Source organism: Dermacentor silvarum, chromosome 1 (genome assembly GCF_013339745.2).
Source record: "Dermacentor silvarum isolate Dsil-2018 chromosome 1, BIME_Dsil_1.4, whole genome shotgun sequence".
In the NCBI taxonomy this organism is placed as follows: domain Eukaryota; kingdom Metazoa; phylum Arthropoda; class Arachnida; order Ixodida; family Ixodidae; genus Dermacentor; species Dermacentor silvarum.
Window position 1 is genome coordinate 46,095,811 of NC_051154.1, and position 19,912 is coordinate 46,115,722.

Here is a 19,912-nt window from a genome sequence, read left to right on the forward strand (position 1 = left end):
CTTGATGTACTCGCATTCACGTCGCGATTAACGACAACAATATTGCAAACCCGAATTTTTCGGTCCGTAATCCATCTTATGGTGTGGGTGTCATGGTAAGAAGGTGTTGAATGCCAATTTCGATCTCAACGTGTCGAACTTACCCATATATCCTGAACTGACAGCACAGGTAAGGGTAATAACAGTAATGATAACATCCAAAAATCACAATATGGCTATGAGAAACACCGTAGTGGAGGGCTCCGGTAATTTCGACCACCTGGGGTTCACCTAAATCCACGTGCACCTAAATCTATGTATGCGGATGTTTTTTGCATTTCGCCTCTATCGAAATATAAGCTGCCGTGGCCAGGAATCGAACCCGCGTCCTCGAGCTTAGCAGTCCAACCTACCAAAGCCACTAAGCTACCACGGCGTGTAGGTAAAGGGTATGTGAGAAATATATGCGGTCAAAAAGCAAGACAAACCAAAATAAATGAAACGCTAAAAGTGCAACATTGTGTTACGTATGCCTCGTTTCATAATAACGAGCGAACGTCAGAAAATGAACGTGATGCATTATTGACATTATTGAGGTGCGTAATCCAGTGCCCCTCTTTCGACATTTCGACATATTGAGTCTCGCACCACACTCGGTACCAATTCGTGGTTTACAATTCTATGGCAGTCAAAAGCATGATCAACATGACTGATTTTTTGAATTGTTGTTCTGCGCTTTTTTATTTTTGCCTTTGTTCATTTATTTTTTTTTTTTTTTTTCGCTCCTTGCTCTGATACTTCAGCTTGATGTTGCATTTCTAAATCTGAAGTTCCATCACTGGTGATGACCCTTTCCAAGAATTCATCTCTGTCATCTCAAGTGTTGCAATCAATGCAACATTCTTTACATCACAACTTTGGCCCTATCTTGACACAAACGTTTTTCATTTCCAAATTTTCAGTCAAAATCTGGTTAATAAATGGAATACGCACAAATTGCCACGCGACTGGCCGCTCGAGACACTTTGCATGTATTCGCGGGCTTCTTTCACGCTCGGAAAAACACTTATGTAGCACGTATTGAGTAACAGAAAGCTGTATCGGGAGTTTTTGATGTTGCTCTACAATTTTCTCATTGACACTTTCCTCTAATTATAACATTTGAGAAGTTGATTAAGACTAATTATGTAATTGGGCAGAATGCAAAAAAAATCTGAGTATCTTCAAGTGACAGCAAACATTACCTTGGTTTTTTTCCAGCTACGTGGCATTTGCATATTTTTAAATCTTGGTGCATGATAGTTGGGACACCCTGTATAGTGCGGGTGGTCAGACACCTGCAAAGGACAATGAGGATCATTGAAACTTTATTCTGGTTCAGTTACAGTGAGACACTGTTCATAGATCATAATTATTTCATGGGGTGGAACAAAAGGCCCAAATTTTGTTTGAAATACCGAAGAAGACAACAGGCCAATGAATTCCAGACCCGCCGTGGTTGCTCAGTGGCTATGGTGTTGGGCTGCTGAGTACGAGTTCGCGGGATCGAATCCCGGCCACGGCAGCCGCATTTCGATGGGGGCGAAATGCGAAAACACCCGTGTACTTAGATGTAAGTGCACGTTAAAGAACCCCAGGTGGTCCAAATTTCCGGAGTCCCCCACAACGGCGTGCCTCATAATCAGATCATGGTTTCGGCACGTAAAACCTCATAATTTATTTTTTAATTTTAATGAATTCCATTTACAAATGCTTACTGTGCAAAAGATACCTTCATTTATTGAATTTAGTTGATTATACACTTTTGTTTTCCTGCACAAAACCTGTGTAGAAACGGTTTTTTCTTAGTCTATGTAATTGATGTGGGGCATGCAGGCAGGTGAGTGCTATATGATGACATCTCATCACACACTTCGTCATTTCAAGATTACTTTCCCCGATTGAGTGCATCTCCGCTATTTCATCACACTTGTCCAGCAACAGCCATGTCATTACTCACTGTGTAGTCAAGTTGAACAATAGTAGGCAAGACAAACTCTAAGTGGCCTTGATCTTTTTGTTGTTGTTGTTGTTGTTGTTGTTGTTGTTGTTGTTGTTGTTGTTGTTGTTGTTGTTGTTGTTGTTGTTGTTGTTGTTGTTGTTGTTGTCAGTTTTTAGGGTATGTCTCGTTATCAGTGGCCTTGCACTGGCCAAAAAAAATAACTGATTGCAGCATGGATTACACCACATTCATGCAGAATATAAACAAAAGGCATCCCATCAATCTTTTCAATTGATGATCATATCAGTGTTTACCTGTCTACTTCTCCATTTCATTTTGACCTAATGCTAGCACTGCATTTACTATACTCATTTCCTACAACCATTGTCATCGTTCTTGTGGCAATCTGTGCTGTAGAACGTGCATGATGTGGCGCCAAATGCATCCAAATTAATGAGCATAGAATTATGTACACACCGTCCTGAGTGTGGATGATCTTCCAGTTAAATTATTTTTTCATATTAATGAGCTTTTACTGCAGTACATTGTTTTATGAATATTTGCCAAGTGGCATTAAACAAAAAAAGAGAGCAGCAATGTTTAAGAGCTCTGGGAAAAAGTGGCTTGATTGTTTAGTTTCATTTGCCTAATTTGATTACCGTATGACAACAGGTGCAACTGTCTCATTCAGTTTGTGTTTTGCGATTCATTTTGTTAAACAGGCTTAAATGTTGTGACTGCCTTCAGCAGCTGAGTATAACGTTCATCTGCCGTAGTGCATGACGCACAAGTCTGTTTGCACTGATGACAAATGCTTCAGTAAGGTGCCTACTGAATTTTCTTTAACTTCCTGCTAAAAAGACTTCACTGACGGTTCATTACATCTGGCATTTGTCCCGAAAAATTGTAGAAACAGTGAATTATTATTAATCAAGAACCCACAATGGAAGAAAAAAAATTGCTTAATTCCCCATTCCATCTTTCATGACATTCAGTAAACTTTTGCAACTTCCATTCATTCTAGCACTTTTTATTTTTGTGAAATAAGACATAAGATAATACTGTTCAGTCCTTTCTTCCTTCTTTTTTTTTTTTTTTTTTTTTTGTACTTCTTTACTTGGTAACCTTATCTGTAAAAACTCATGTGCAGCAACTTCACTCCCTATTAAAGTGTTGTCAAAGGAGTACTGACTTTTTTAGGTAGCTGTTGGCTCTATAATTATGATATGAAGCCTTCATTCCTCGAGAACACCATGAGTAATTAATTACAGCATCTTTTATTCGACTTGTTCAAAATTCCTGGCAAGTTCAGCGCGGCTTCGGACACAAAAAAGGAGACTATTCATGCCACCGAAAGGGGAGGAGGCAGTCACATGCATGCCTGGCAATTCTCCCGATTTGACCAGGAGACTCCTGAATTCCGACGAATCCTCCCAAATTGTACGGACACGGCCATAAATATCTTGAAAAACTGCCCCAGCTCCACCGTGAAAAAGAACACACACAAAGATTCCGCATTATTTAGCACAGCCGCATCGTAATTGCCATTATATGCTAAATAGCTAGCCCAAGTCAGATTGAAATCCAAGCCATTTGTGTTTAGGGCAGTGTCGGCCTAACTGAGTTCGCTTCAGATCGAGACATGCATTGAATAATGGACGTGCAAACGCGAACAAGCTCCAGTCATCAGACACAGACTACCTTATTATACAGATCAGCTAACTATAAAGAGAAAGGTGCACCCCAACTCACAAACGGATACTCATTTGTTTTTATCTGAAAACATATTGACCAGGTAACTTAAGTTTTTTAGCCTTGTTATATCAGTGCACAATATCGGTATTTACCTTCCGAAAGCATGACAGACGTTACTGCCTATATATTGTGGAATGCTATGTGATATATTGCAACATGAGTCACAATGCGGAATTGCCTCTGAAGCTCAAAAACAATCTAGTATGTTACCTGTAGCAGTGGAGCAACGCCACGAATAAGTGTTTGCACCTTTTGTAGGCCCGCTACGCACAAACATTTTCCTTTTACCTCCGGCTTGCTTGAAAGGCTCTTTGTCTTTAAAAAAGACTGATGCGACTCGCTAGGCAGACCGGACGTTTAAATGCACAGCGCAACGATTTCCACGGTTTCGTCACTGAAATCTTTGAAACCAATCAAAATAAGGTAATCGGCAGCAAAGACCCTTTTGGCTTCGACAAAACACCACGATTCTACGTCACAAACAAGAAACTTGAGCAGAGCACCAAGCAAAAAAGCCGCCATGAACCTGGATGTCGTAGCCATCTTTGTTTATTTGGACAGTGTTGCCAGCACAAGTAACGGATTCTGGAGTTGCCATAGATTATACTTCCGAAAACTTTTTCAGCACACGGTGCAGATGGCACATAGATTTATGGACCCACTGATAATCACATCTCATTCATTTTCACTTGTGCATATACAGTGGGTCTCTTAATTCAAACCTGCCTAATTCGAACTGACACTGTGGCCCTGTCAAAATTGTGTATGATTCAATGTGTGAAAGCGCCTGGTAATTCGAACGTGTAAGCAATTGTGACGGGTACTTTAAACATATCACGCCGCTGACTGTGTTTTCAGCAACGCACCAACTTATGCAGCGGCACTTCTGATCCTGCAGTGTGGCCGCGCGCCGGCTGCTCCCATCTTGCGTTGCACATACCGTATTTTGCCATGTATAACCCGCACCAAAAATGCATGAAATTGCACGATAAGGTCGGGGTGCAATTTATATGTGAATTTTGCCTAGAAATGTGTCTTCACGGCGGCACGCATTGCGCTGCCGTGAAGCCATGCTTCTGGAACTAGTCGCTCGTGTTAGCTCAGTGCACATGCGCCACCTAACACAGTGCTGCATATAAGAGTCCTCCGTTCAGTGAGCTTCCTTTAATTTGAACTCCGTTTAAGAAAACATTTGGGGGCCCCTTTGAGTTCAAATTATCGTAATTCGACCGTATGACGGTTACCAGAATTTTGTAGGCACTAAAGTTTCATTGTCTCCTGATTAATGCGACTGTCCCTGTTACACGCAGTGCATGTCCACATTTTTGCAAACAAGATGAGCTGCTCATAGTGCAGTACAATGAGTACACCACATGCAACAACGTGGTCCATTTCCCTAAGCAAGCTTGAGTCGATATTGCTGCTGTTTTTAGTCACACATTTCATCGTGCCACAAAAAGCGTGCTTATACCGTTCTTCATTGCACAGTCCACCACAGACAACAGTGCAGTCCACTTCCACTAGTAGAAAAGCCAGCTTCGCTAGATTCTCATTGTGCAGTTTGCTACACACTGATGTTTTCCAGCACATACTACTACTTATCTATCTGTCAAGGTGATTGTGGAGGTTCACAAAAAAAGAAAGTACATGCATCCATGTGGCGCACACCTGCACCGAGGACTGCCTGTGTTTTTACAACCAGGGCCCCACTGCATGTTTGCCAGTGACGTTACAGCATCATTGGTGCTCTTTGTGTGCCCCTGGGAGAGGTCTATTAGCCCAGGTGTAGCTTCAGAATGCAATGCCCCATCATTAAATATAGAAAAAAATTTAACATTTTGGTGTTGATGGCTAGGCCTCTTGATAAAATGCTTGTCTCTTTTACAGGGAACTGGCGGCTATAATCGTCCCTCAGATGGTCGTTCCGCCAAGGTGTACACCAATAGCCACCGCAGCACCTTCACTGGCTCTTCCCCTGGTGGCCCTCGTTCAGGCGGCTACTCACGTGGAGGCCGTGGCCGCCGGCCAGATGACACACGCTATGGAGGTTCAGATCGTGGCGGCGGCCGGGGCGGATATGGAGGCGGAGGTCGCCCTCACCGCTACAACACAAGTGCCACAGGCCGGGGCCGCTACACGGCTGACTTCGGCCGCCACACGGCTGACTTGGGCTGCCATGCTACTGAGTTGGGCCGCCATTCATGGGATGAGGACAGCACTAGCAAGCCTTCACCGGATGGATTGAATGGCCAATTTTAGGCCATTAATCTTTTGTTTTTGCCCTCGGAGCACCACTGTCCTGTTTCCCCACTCTGGGTGTCCCAAATTTTTTTCTTTTTTTTTTTTTCTGTGGCAGTGCAATATCGTGTCCAGGCACCAGGAAGTGTACATGTGTGCCCCCCCCCCCCCCCCCCTCCCATTTTATTTCTTGCACTTGTTTGTGCCTGGTTCTCTATGGCTTGTGCCAAACAACAAAAAGGCATAACCTTGGGTTTCTTGTAGTGTGCCTTAACACTGTTTGATGTGGGACCTCCTGAGAGTGCTGTAAGGGCTTGAAGTGTGCTGGCATTCTTGTAGTTCATCAGCACACTGGCATGGTCTGAGGTTTAGATGTGTGCCCAGTCTCACATGATTTTTTTTTTCTTTTTTTTTTTTTCTTTTTTTAGAAGTGCACGGTAGTGTACCCCCCAATCCTTCCTGTTCCTGCCCAGAGCCCCCACTGCAGATTCTGAAATAGTGCTATTCCATTTGATGAAAAGCTGTTTCCTTCACTTACAAGAGCTGCACAGTAACCCTACCTCCATTGGCTCATGTGCTCTGTTAAGTGGCAACAGGAACGTTAGTTGCCATGTTCTGTGCAGAGGTTTTTCCTGATAGGTCAGCGTCTCAAGGAACTCTTTCTACACTTTGTTGTTTCACCTATGTTTTTGCATGCACAGATAAAATTCCTGAGTTTGGTTGCTGGCCTCTCTCGAGTGTTATTTTTATATATATAAATATATATATATATATTTTTACTTTGTTCTGTTGTAGGTCTACAAGTCTTCCTTTGTTAGAAATATTTAATTCTCTCTGGCATGTACATCTGTATATACATAAATATTATATGAAGGTTGTGTACATAATTAAAATTGGGGAGGAATTGTGTGCACGTTACAAGTGTAACGCTAACCCTTTATACCTAACATCTAAACTTTTCAGGATGTGCGCAATTTACTCAGCCTAAGTTGTAGCAAGCGTTATTTTACTGAGCTTTTGTATATTCCGCAATGTGTGCTACAAACTATGTTGTTATAGTCGAGTAGACTAACTGCTTTTTATGTCACTTGTTTTAATTCTGTCTTGAGCCACTGAACAGGACACTAGTTATGACTTTATACACTATGGAGTGCCTTTAGCAGCTTTTTTGTGTTTTTATGTACTTTACATCCATTCCTGGATATGGCTGTCGATACTCATTTAGGTTACAATAAGGGTTAAGCTGCCCTGTCTTATTTCTGTGTTGCAAATGTTTTGAGCAATCATTTCCACATATATTTCCTGTGAACGCGCACTATTGTCCAAGTTTTATTTAATACACTTTTACCTAGAATGTTATATGTCTGTATATTGACATGGAAGCAGTCTCTTCCTTGCAAGCACTTTTTTTTGCAAGGCAGTTAACCTTGCCCAGCAAACAAAGTAAAGTGTTGCATTTTGGTACTCTGTCCACTGAACAAAATAAAAGTTGCTTGGTGCCTGAGTCTGCCTGGTCTACTGTGTATTTTTTTATTTACATGCAACAGTTTGCAATGCAATTGACAGTAGAGAAAAATGCCCTGTAAAGAAACGGCAAGCAATGTACTATGGCGATTGAAAGAAACTCCAACAGCGGAGCGCGTGGCCGAAGCATAACTGAAAGTATAGTGCGCGCTGTCCTGTGATCACCATTGACAGGCGGGCACATCCGGTTTGATCGCGCTGTGCGATGGTGCGCCCCCTTTCCTGCAAAATTTTCGTTTCTCCTCTGCTTCTCTTTTATTCGAAAATAATGAAAGGTGACTGCACAGTAATGATGACAGCGCAAACTGTACTATCGCGATGAAAAGAAACAGGAACCACGGAAAGCGTGGCTTTTGGCACAGTCAGTGCTAGTGCGAGATTATGGGTCCAACTCCCATATGCTTTGGCTGTCGCTGTTTTCAGTCGGCGCCACCGTAGCGCTAGAATCTTGTTCCGGCACCGTGTGTGCGTTCGGAGTGTCAGATATGACTGCTAGATGATAAGCTTTCCTTGCCAATATTCCGTGCTAAAAGCGACGCATTCCGCATTTCGCGTTTCTTTTCATCGCGATAGTACAGTTTGCGCTGTCATCATTACTGTGCCATCACCTTTCCTCGTTTTCAAATAAAACAGAAGCAGAACATAAACAAAAATATTGCAGGATAGGGCGTGCACCATCGCACAGCGCGATCAAACCGGATGTGCCTGCCTGTCAATGGTGATGACAGGACGGCGCGCACTATACCTTCAGTTATGCTTCGGCCACGCGCTCCGCTGTTCGCGTTTCTTTCCATCGTGATAGTACCTGTTGACCTTTCAGTGCTCGTTAAAAAATGACGTATTAAAATACCATTTTCTTAACATTACATGAATGAATATAAAACTTGTTGCACATTACAAATATATGTGGGATATGTAGTGACATCTACAATAAGAATTGGCAATTCTTGCCTGCAAAATTCATTGTAGCAGCAGTCAAATTGTGTGAAGATTGTCAGTAAGCTGTGCATGGTTAAGAGTTTCCCTAGCTCTAATAACATCGCTTCTAAATAACTTTAGCATATATAGAATGAAGTTCGGTCAATGTAGCTGGCCATGTTCATCTTTAGGAATCTTGAGACGAAGTACTTTCAGGATAGCAGTTGTAGAACCTCGTACATACATACTAACCGGGAAAACATACGATGCAAAGTCTTAAGATTTGGCAGACTCTATTATAGTTGGAATCTACAAAATGCGAAGTGTTGCGCAAATCGTTGCAGCACGAGACGCCGACGCGCGCCGAGCTGGTGGGGTCTGAAGCGCGCGTTGTCGCCTCTCACTTTTTGCGGCTTCGATAAGCTGACGTTTGCACTTCTCGTATTCGGCCTGTGTCAGCAGTTTCTTCGGGCGGGTTATCTTGGCGAGAAGTTTTTTTTGACGTGCCCATTCAGTGAGAATCATTGCGGCAGGAAACGCCGACGCACATGAAGCCGCTAGGGCCTCGAGAGGCGCTTAGTCATTTTAATATTACACTATGTTACAGACGGCGACGGGAAACCGAAACGAAAACGAGCTAGTGGGCAATGCTGGTATACGATGCCGCCAGACCGAAACATATGGCGCTCACTTTGTGCAGCCTGCACGCTGCACACGCGCTGTGGATAGGTGAAGATGCTTATCACAATAGAGTGCATGCGACGGCCCGTGAAATTTGCTGGTACCTGAAGAGGAAACAGTGTGTGCCAGCATTCTCACGTGACACGGGCGGGCGAGTACCAGCTGCGGGGAAGCTGCTGTGCACATGTGCCTACTGCCCTATATCGTGTGTGACTCGTGCCTTTTCTTTTTCACTTGTGATCTAGTGACCGAAAAACATATCATACAATCGCAGTTTGGTGATGTACTGAACGTTGGGACCGAAAATCGTGTTTTCCAGGAGCGTATTAACCAGTAAAAAAGCGTGACCGTATGGGGCCATCCTTTGTGTTCTCTATCACGAACGTTGGTGCCGGGAAATCGTACAAAGCAGGATTGTATCAATGAGGTTCTACTGTAGTCACTTATGGTGGCAGTGATCAATGCGTGCATGTACGGAATTCTGGAGAATTGGCTGAATAAGGGTAGCAAAAATTTGAAAAGTTGAAATGAAGCTTTCTAGGTGAATCCTCCCAGACTCGGCTGACTGTGGCTGCTGCTGTTATTGTCCTGTCGAATAGCTCACACACAGAAAGTAAAGGATTAATATGTGCCTGAAGATAGGATCGAACCTCTATCTTCCGGCGTAAGAGTCCAATGCTAACCATTAGGCCACAACCACACACATACTTCTCATGTGCCAACACCAGTAGCTCTCTTGGATGATTGCCGCATGCATCACACTGCGCAGCTTGTGTATGTGAGAGTATGTTTACTCAAAAGCACATGTGCGCATGCCAGTTTACATTTGGCCACAGAAACTGGAATGAAATGGGTGAATTATAGTCATGTACTAACTGCTTTTTATGTCACTTGTTTTAATTATGCATGAAATGGACATTGTTCTTCTCTCTGCGAATACCTCTCCTCACCATTCTTCTCTCGACAAACAAAATATTGAATTCATCCTTGTGGCATCACTGCATCAATGTATGGCAGTGTTCATGCGCATGAACTGCTGTCGGCATTTCGGCATAGCTTGTGAACAATTTATAGTTTTTAAACATTCGATGAGATTTTAAAACATTCGATGAGATTATACACATTGCATAGGCTGACAATAAAGACAGTGTATTTGGTGCATATTTTTTGCTTATAGCATTTAATTAACTGCATATAGTAGATACCAACGACGTGCATTGGATCTGCATTATATTAAATATAAAAATGAAATGGGATTTTAGCATAAGTTTGTTAGTGAAAAAAAAATTAGAGAGTGATTAAAAAAAATAAAGAAATAAAAACGCGAAAAATGAGTTCGTCTAAACTTAGCAAAAAATATTTCATTTAGCCCTAAAATTGCATAGAGCCTAAAAAAATTCCTGAATGGTTGAGCAAACATTCCCGGCACTGTGCTGAAGAGCGGCACCCAAGAATACCAGAACGGAAATGGTTAAATCAAGTTCAAGGTGAAGCGATGTTTCAAGGAGTATTGTAAAGCAGAAAATACCTAGTCAACAAGAAGCTAAACTACAATCTATATGGCCTCACCTTTCCCTCGAAGAGGGAACCAGCAGTGAGGGCACACCAGATTAGTCCTGTGTAAATAAAGGTTTATAGAGATGGTATACGATAACCTAGTGACGGCAAGTTTATACTTTTTCAGGAATGGAATAGATGCTAAAAATCGGGTTTTTTTCAGGAGACTGGACAGAATTAGATTATGCGGCATCATACTTGTCTCCAAAATCCAGATGCTGTGATGAAAGCTGATGAACGGAGAATCGCAATTACTGGATCACTTAGCGACGCTTTTGCCAATGAATCTGCCATTTTGTTAGTAAGCCCTTATGCCCAGGTGCCCAGACCAATAAAATTTAAGCGGTGAGGCACTCTAACAATTTGAACACTTGAAAAATCTGCAAATCACTAGAATCAGTGAAGAAGGAAAACAGCGAATCTGTGCCAACCACTGTGGGATCTGCTGATGGCTTTAATCTATGGGGGGCTAGAACTACTGCCAAAATTTTGCAGAGAGAGAGAGAGAGGGGGGGGGGGATTGTGGAGAGAAAGAGACACTATTTTCTGTAGCTCTAACATAACATTAGTCGGCATATATTCATAAAGTAACCTTGTAGGTTATTGGCATTTAACATATGGTAAGATGGGAGCTTCTGCATTACTAGGAAAAATTCCAAACTGAATCTGAATGGAAATAATATTGTAGCAAATAGAAGTTTTCTCACAAATTTGAATGTTCAATGGATAGAGCAGAGTTTGTAGCGAAATAATTTTAGGTGTGTGGAATTGAGGCCAGTGCAAACCAAAGAGCCAAAGCACAAACTGGACAGACATAAAAAGGCATGTACACACACACACACAATTAGTCATTCATATGGAATACCAATGAGCCAAGCAGCCATTCTGGTGAGCATACACTTAGAAATGCTTGTACCAGTCAACAATCAAAACTAAGTTGCAATAAGAGTATAAATTCTGGATTCCAGATACAAACATTATTTTCAACAAATGTATTTACTCCTAAACACAGTAACAAGGCCTGTTTCTCCAGATGAACAAGGCTATTTGTCTCAGAAATTGGCAAGTATATCGGTGTTTCTTTATTTATTTTTGTTTCTCATGGTGCTTAAACTTGTTGCTTTTAGTAGACTTTTGCCTGTTCAGCTTGTGACCTTTATATAGAGCATTGCCCACTTCAACAACCTGAACACTATGCCAGCTATGTTACAACAAATGGAATGAACTGTGGTATATATATATATAAACTGCGATAAACTGCAGCGCAAGGACTATCATAGGTTTTAAATTGATTCTACTTTATTTTGCCAACAGTTTCAGCTGTAGAATCATCAGAAAGGCTGGTCTAGCAGGTGCAGCTCAAAGTGTTAGGAAATCAACTTATTCACATAACCACGCAAGTGAAACCTTATACTGCCTGATATATATATATATATGTTCAACGATGTTGAAAGCAATTCTGAGTTCCCGTTCGTTGTGCTTCGTTAGCAGTCAATGAAACTTCTCAAACGAACACTTCTATTGGGTGGAGAAATTTATGACATCTTTGGCTGGTCGTTTCGGAGCGCTCTAGAGCACTCTCGTGAGCAGCATTATCTTTTTTTATTGATTTATAAAAGTACCTGCAGCGCCACAAGGTCATTGTTGCAGGGAGGGACATTTGTAGCGAAAGAAAAACATAATAATAAAATGAGCTGATTCAAAAAGCAGACAGCAAGGTACAAATACACAAAAAAAAGGAAAAAAGAAAGAGAGAAGAAAAAGCGTAGCAACAGGCTGACAGGTGCATTCACGTCATAGAAAAGGAAAGGATGGTTTATCGCACGAAGCGCCATGATAATGCACTTACGACCGGTTAGATGATAAAAACGATTGTAACTCGGAGCACGTTTCACATTAAACAATATTCTTAAGAAGCTTATTTCAGTGTGTTGAAGTAATCTGGAAAAATTATTTGCGGAAAACATTAGTGTGACAGCGTGTTTCAAGAACTGTAAAGTTGTGATCACATCGCAAAGAAATAAAATGAGGTGGGAAAATGCATAAGTTCTTGTTTATTCCTGTGAGACCAGGGTAAATTTGGAAAAAAAAAAGTTCTAATTTCACTGCTAAGCAGCATTGTGCTAGTGTTTGCCAGCCTAGGTTTTCTTTAATTAATGTAATACTGCTGTGGAAGTTGTTATTTCCCGAAACAAACCTGGCAGGGTGGTTTTGAATGAGTTCAAGTTTGTCTATAAGATATGAGGTGTGAGGGTCCCAAGCTTGAGTATTGTACTTGAGTATTGTGCGAACATTTATGTTGTAAAGCTGCTCTTCACACCTTTGGGTGCTTTATGAAAATTATGTCTAATGAGGTTTAGCATTCTTGGTGACCTTAAGATGAGATATTCAATAGGTTTATTTCGGTCAGATTTACTGAAAGCTAGACCCCATTGCAAGATATTTGTAATGTTCAACCAGTTCAAGAAGCAGTCCATCCAAATTATAAATGGATATCACAGGGTGGCGTTTACGGGCGAAAGACACGAGTTGATATTTTTCACTGTTTAAAGACATGCAAAACTTCAAGCACCAACCTTAAATTGTAAATCACTTTGTAGGCAGCTAATATCATCATCACTTTGTGTGTCTCTATAAATAACACAGTCGTCTGCATACAATCGGACTTTGCACTGAAGTCTTTGGACAATATCATTTATATAAACTAAAAATAATAACGGCTCCAAAACAGACCCTTGGGCCAGAAGTTACGGTGACACCAGTTGATTTAGTTCTGTTGATCAAGACATGCTGCGTTTGCCTGGTCAAATAATTACTGATCCTATCAACTATAGCAGCATGAATGCAGAGACACGATAATTTATGTAACAGCAAGGCATGATGAACAGTATCAAAGGCCTTTCAGAAGTCTAAAAATACACAGTCTACCTGGTAACTAACCTAAGTCAAAAAAGTCAAAGAGATCATGGCAGAATTCTACCAACTGAGTTGTACATTAAGCCAGGCCTGAATCCATGTTGGGCATTTGAAAAGAAACTATTGCTTTGAAGGCGTTTCATCACAGCACTGTAGATGATGTGTTTGATTATTTTGCAGCACACGCTTATGTTAGAGAGATGGGCCTGTAGTTCTGTACTGTATTTGTGAGACCACTTTTATGAATGGGCACTACATCAGCTACTTTCTATTGTGCTGGAATTGAACAGATGTGATTTATTAAACAAGACAACTAACAAATAAGCAATTTCTTGAGAGCAAGCTTTGATTACCTGGGCCGGGATACCATCAGGATCTCCAGCAGATTTGTTTTTTAGATTAGAGAGCAGCTTCAGAACCTTGTTATAAGCAACAGTAATCATGGGCATATCCTCGTAAGGTACTTCATGCATTTCATGCGGAAGAAAAAATGGATTTAAAATAGGAATTAAGAGAGCAAGCCTTCTCATAATCGTCAGACACTGTTATATCATCAACTAATAAATTAGGAACTGTGGTCATTTCTTTGCTGCTAATCTTAACAAATTTCCAAAATTCTTTAGGGTTTTCTTTTAGTCTTGTATCAAGAGAAAAAATTTAATTTTGTTTGTTTATTTTGATCTCTTATTTAATTTTGTAGCCTATGTGGCGCATTTCTCTCAAAATGCATTGCTTGCAATTTCTTAAAAGTGTAGCATACAGGCGCTGTTTCTTGTTTATTAGAGCTCGGATTTCTTTATTTACCCAGGGTTTCTCATTCAGGTGTTTACATGTTAAGAGTTTTGAAAAGGTGCGTTGCTCTATTAAACCATTAGTTTATCTCTGAAAAGAAGCCAAGCTTTATTTATTTCTAGTGACTGGGTCACTTCACAAAAATCTGGATAGAAATTAGAAAGTTCACGTGATAATGAGTCACAGTCACTGCGGTCATTCGGTCATAAAAAAACACCTTCCTAGGATATTTGTGGGCTGTTCTAACTGAAGTGTTAGAGCAAGTGGCCACAATGCAATCATGATCGCTGAAACCGGGGATGACGACTGTATTTTTGATCAATGACTCAGAGTTAGAGAAAAACAAATACAAAGTGCTAGCGGAAGAGCGGTCTTGTCTTGTGCTCTCAGACACAAATTGGGTCAAGTCATTAGTTGTAATAAACTCAGAAAATGATAAAGATAGGGAGGTCGAGTCCGATAGCACCCATTTTCTATCTACACAGTGAACGGCAGGCATATTAATATCTCCAGCAAGAATATAGTCACAACTTATGGTAGTTAAGAAACTTGACAGCTCGTTAAATAATTCCAGATTAGTAGAACTTGGAGGACGGTAATATGATCCAATAGCGCAGTAGCTACCATTGTTAAGTTTAATGTTGCACAAAACAGGTTCAGAATGATATAGAGTAGTAGGAAGTTCACTACTCTGAAGACATTCATTAACCAAATTAAGAGCGCCACCACCATGTGTGTTTCTGTCACATTAGTAAACATTGTAACCACGTGGAAAGATTTCGGAATTTGCAATAGATTCATGCAGCCAAGATGTGAGGTTGGACAGAGGGAAGCAAAGCAGCAAACTCATCTACCTCATGTTTCAAGCTACGGCAGTTAACTAGGAAGATAGAAAAACAAAGGTCAAGGTCACAAGAAGAGTCACGTCGCGAACTCGTACGCAAAGCTTTTGGTTTTAAGGGATGCTTGTTACGGGGCAGCTTATCTCTTCATATCGGTCACCTTATTTTCTCTGCTGTCGTAGACAAAGATTTTGCTCTCCATAAACAGTTTATCTAAACGCAGTTTAAACTCTCTTTGACTGGTCAAAAGAGAGTGTGCGCCTTGTGTTTGGCTAGTTTTTTTCTATCGCTCTCCTCCTGCATCAAGCACTCTCAGGCGCTCCGACCCTGTCATCAGAACAGTCATCAATGAATGAATGAAAAACTTTATTTCACGAGCTTTTCAGCGCATGCGCCGGATGGAAGTGGTTCCCACTTCACGGGAATCCATATGCTGCTCTCGCCGCCTGGCCCCTGGTTACGAGCCAAAGCTGGTCTTCCAGGGCGGGGCTGGACAGCAAGATCTTCCATCGCTCTCTAAGGGGTTGGATGGGTAGGGGGATCATGTTGGGGTTAGGATTGGTGAGGAGTGGTGGGTGTTGTTGGCTAAATTTACATTCTGCAATCATGTGTTGCAGTGTACCTGGCTCGTGACACACGGGGCATTCTTGCCTGTACTGGCTCGGGTATATGCGGTTTAGTAATCGGGGGTGGGGAAACAACTCTGTCTGGATCTGCCTATATGTAGTCTGCTGCTCCCTCGTTAACGTGAGGTGTGGCTCGGGGAAGCTCTGTCTCCCGTTTCTGTAATATTCCACTATGTCTTTGTACGTGACCAGTGGTTGGCTCTTCGCGTCCTCCTCTTCCCTCTCCGCGGCTGCGACAGAGTGGTCACACACTCGCAACAAGCGTATAGGAGCTTCCAGTCGGGCTGGGTGCCCTGGTTGGTGCTTCGGGCACTCAATGGCAAGGAACCCCCAAAAGGGGAGGAGATAGAATTAATCTGGGTTCCGGCCCACTCCGCAGTGGAGGGCAATGAGTTTGCCCACCAGCAGGCCCGAGCGCTATCACACCAACAGTCATCAAGATGAGCGTTTCCCGCCACATCATCACAGCAGAGCGTCGCTGCTGTTGGCGACGGCCTACCGGAACCTAGGCAACCGAGGTTACTGCATATGCTGGCCCCATCTCAACCAACACTGTCTCAACGGAACATCTGCCATTTTTCCCTGCAGCACTGGGATCTTTGGCTAGGCAAAATCAGACGTTTGCTGTAGTCACGTCGTTTCGCATCTGCCATTTCCTCCTCTGAAAGTGAGTTGCACGTTTGACTTGCATGCTTGTCCTCAAGCTCCGAGTTCGAGGAATGCCTGATCTGCCCGACTCTGACTTGGAGGATGGAGGCAACCAGTCCAAGATACTATGCTAGCGTTGATTTGAGGGAGTGCACACTAAATGAATTTATTAGTGCAAAATTAAAATATTTCTGCCACACAAATGATGATTTTAATGGATATGCAAGTTACTATGCAAATTATAGGTTTTTACATCGAAGCACAGGGACATAACAAATAAATTAATGGTCTGACCTCTTCCTGTGATGGACAGCGACTATGCTTTGAGATAATTAAAGTAATGAGAATATTTTGGAAGGGTTCGGCATATCCTTACAATTGCCTGTACCATATGCACCGTAAAACTTGAACATTTTTTGTCCAGGTTATAATTTGAGATAAATTAAATAACATCCCGGCAAACTTCACCTTAATTGTGCTCCCTCTCTCCTTCATTTTAAATACCGTTTAAACAAATTGGCATGAAAATGTTAACAGAAGCTCTCATGGCTATACCTTCTGCTCGGTTACCATGGTCAATTTTGGGGAAGTGGGGGGGCGCAGAGCTGGATATGGAAACCTAGCTCTAAGAGGGGATACAACTGCCACCCCCTACTCTTTATCGGTGCACTGTGTATAATATAGTGCTTAGAAGAGGGGTGCAAATTGAAGGACAGAGAATATTGTGCCCGTCTTGCACGACTGCCCTTAATTGTCTGTGTATTTGTGTGACAATTTACAACCCTCTTCTAAACGCTGTTTCACCAACTAGCCCTACAAGAAATACTCCTACAGAGTATTGGCCACACACTTGTAAACAAAGAGGTGTAAAGGAAGCCTTGCTAGTTTATCTTTAGAACCGAAAAAATTGGTCCTAGAGCGTGTTTTAATTATGCACAGGCAATAAGTGTTTAACACAGCGTTGTGAGCTACTTCAGTTTTCAACGTTGCAATTATTTTGTGCCAAGCGTTCCAATGCTGAATTTATTTAGAGAGGATACATGTGTGGCTGCCTGCATGCACCAGGCTGTCGAAGACAGAACTGACTTCGAATGCGAGTGGGAAATGGAACTAAAATAAAATAAAATAGCGCACACCACACATACAGTGTTGCGAAGGTGACATGCAAAGCTACTTGCAACAAGCATCTATGAACTTTGAGAGTGAAATCATTCAGTGACCATTATTTAAGTATTCATACTCCATATATGTACTTGTGGCACAAAAATTACCGTGTGTAATATTTTCTTTAAATGTTAATGATGTGTTAATCTTGCGGCTAGCTCGTTCGCTACCTCAAAAGCTGCACAACAAACACTTGTGTCACAAAGCAGTTTGCATTTTGGCTTGACTATATGGGGAATATCACTGCAAGGTTTAGGATTTTATCTAAGTATTATAGGCCTTCGAGCCATCCTACAATAAATACATTTTTATCATCATCATTTAAGTATTCATACTCCAATATGTACTTGTGGCACAAAAATCACCGTGTGCAATATTTTCTTTGAATGTTAATCATGTGTTACTCTTTGCGGCTAGATTGTTCGCTACCTCAAAAGCTGCACAACAAACACTTGTGTCACAAAGCAGTTTGCATTTTGGCTTGACTATATGGGGAATATCACTGCAAGGTTTAGGATTGTTTTATGGAGACAGCTAGCTGGTGCCAGTTTCAGGATGTCTAGCTATAGAGGACACACTTAATTTGAACACTGCCGGATATTAAAAATTTTGTGAACCTAATAGAAAAAACCTACAGGCAATTATCAAAGAATTTATGATGGTGTGATGCAGCTGTGCTATGTATCTTGGCCAGCAAAAATTATCTTGAATTGACCGTTTTATTAATTACGGTTCTTGAAATCTAAGATGGCTCGCACTGACGTCATTGTAGCCGCCATGTTGGTGCACCGACACGATGATAAGCTGGGTCCGTAACGTCACGTGAAAGCTTTCAATAAGATGGATTGGACTGAAGTGCTCGTAGTCGCCATGTTGGTGCCCCAAAACGGTGATAAGGTGGGTGCGTGACGTCACGTGAAAGCCCAGCTGTCAGCCAGAGTTCCCTCTACGTGCTGTTAAACAAAGTTTTGAGGAAAAAAAAAAAAAAAAAAAACGTAGCAGTCTGGGCGTTTACATGAACCCGACAGAAGTGGGTCGAGTCGGCTTGTCGGGCTGGAATATGCCTGTCGAGTTCAATCATACGCTTGCCGGTCGGGCTGACGCAGCCCGACGATAAGACCAACGAAATAGAGCTGCTGCAAACGGCAGCGGGAACCGCATGTCTCGGCTCAACGCTGTGTGCCGTCGTTGTCGAGGCTCGTCAGCGTGCACAGGAGTCCATGTAAACGCGGTCACGTCGGGTTTATGTAAACGTAGCCTGTATGGATAATATATATGCGCAACTCTGAATACTTCTTTGTATTCTAATTAGAATTAATTAGCCATATTCATAGCTTTCGGTGCATTCCGCACGATTGTTTTTATCATGAGCGGATCGCAAGGGGCGAGACCACGGTGAACGACACGCACGCCTTCAAACATTTTGTTTGAACTAGTTTGAACCACAGGAGAGCCGCTCCTCGCAGGACGCCAGTCCAATGTTTACTAACCGGAAATGCTTTCTTGTGCTTTTGGTGTGAAAATAAATGAGCGAAATACGAGTTATATAGCTGTTGCAAGAATGTTTGACCAGCAAAAGCTTCTGATTTGCCCATTAGTAGTAGCAGAGAGAAGCGTTATGCGGGACTCTCTTCGCTCGCGCAACTGCTCACCACAGGGGCACAGACTTCTCTGCTAGAGCGCGCTGGCTACGTTTATATTTTTGGTCACGTGTTCAAGTTTTGGTGTGCGATGGTTTCGTGACGCCATTTTTGGCTGAACGGAAACGCCAACGATAATCGACTTTTTCGAACATTCAGGCGCAACCTCAGGCTGTGCTGCCTCAACTCTGGTAAGTTGAAGTTACCGTTTGCTGTTTCCAACTTATGTGCCTGTTTTCGTTCGCGTGGGTTGTACACGTTTCGATACTGTGGCTAAATACCTTCAGTAGGCTTACACTCGCCGCACGTAAACTGGCTTTTTCGTTGGTCAACTTGCTGTTGCCGGCGGCTTGACGCTTACCGAAGTGTATTACAAGTCAGGTATTTATATGCGCTGTAATTATAACGTTTAAACATTAAATGTTGCGGACCTGATAAACAGGTTATTTGACAGCCGCCAGTGTAATGTGGATAGCTTCAAACATTTTTATGTGTTTGTGAAGTCGTTTACTTACCTGTATAGAATACGTTTGCTCAAGTGTTATGTCTTAACCTTGCACTGTTACCGGTAGTTCTACGCTCACTCTATTTGCCTTTGTTTTCATTTTACATTCCTGTGGCAAGCTTCAACTTTGTGTGCCTGGCCGCCGC

At 42.1% G+C, this 19,912-nt stretch overlaps 2 protein-coding genes across 9 annotated transcripts in view; both read left to right on the forward strand.

The window, feature by feature from the left end:
• The window catches only part of LOC119462014 (spermatogenesis-associated serine-rich protein 2-like), a 43,679-nt gene extending 36,222 nt beyond the window's left edge, over positions 1–7,457 (forward strand). For all 8 annotated transcript variants that reach the window (XM_049667428.1, XM_037723376.2, XM_049667429.1 and 5 more), the window contains one exon: positions 5,603–7,457. In XM_049667428.1, coding sequence (XP_049523385.1) covers positions 5,603–5,974 — 372 coding nt within the window. In that variant the 3' untranslated portion in view covers positions 5,975–7,457. The remainder of the gene's footprint in view (positions 1–5,602) is intronic.
• Positions 7,458–19,298: 11,841 nt separating this feature from the next.
• Positions 19,299–19,912, forward strand: part of LOC119462045 (armadillo segment polarity protein-like) — a 58,980-nt gene continuing 58,366 nt past the window's right edge. The window contains exon 1 of the mRNA XM_037723400.2: positions 19,299–19,452. The gene's annotated coding sequence lies outside the window, so the exon portion shown is untranslated. The remainder of the gene's footprint in view (positions 19,453–19,912) is intronic.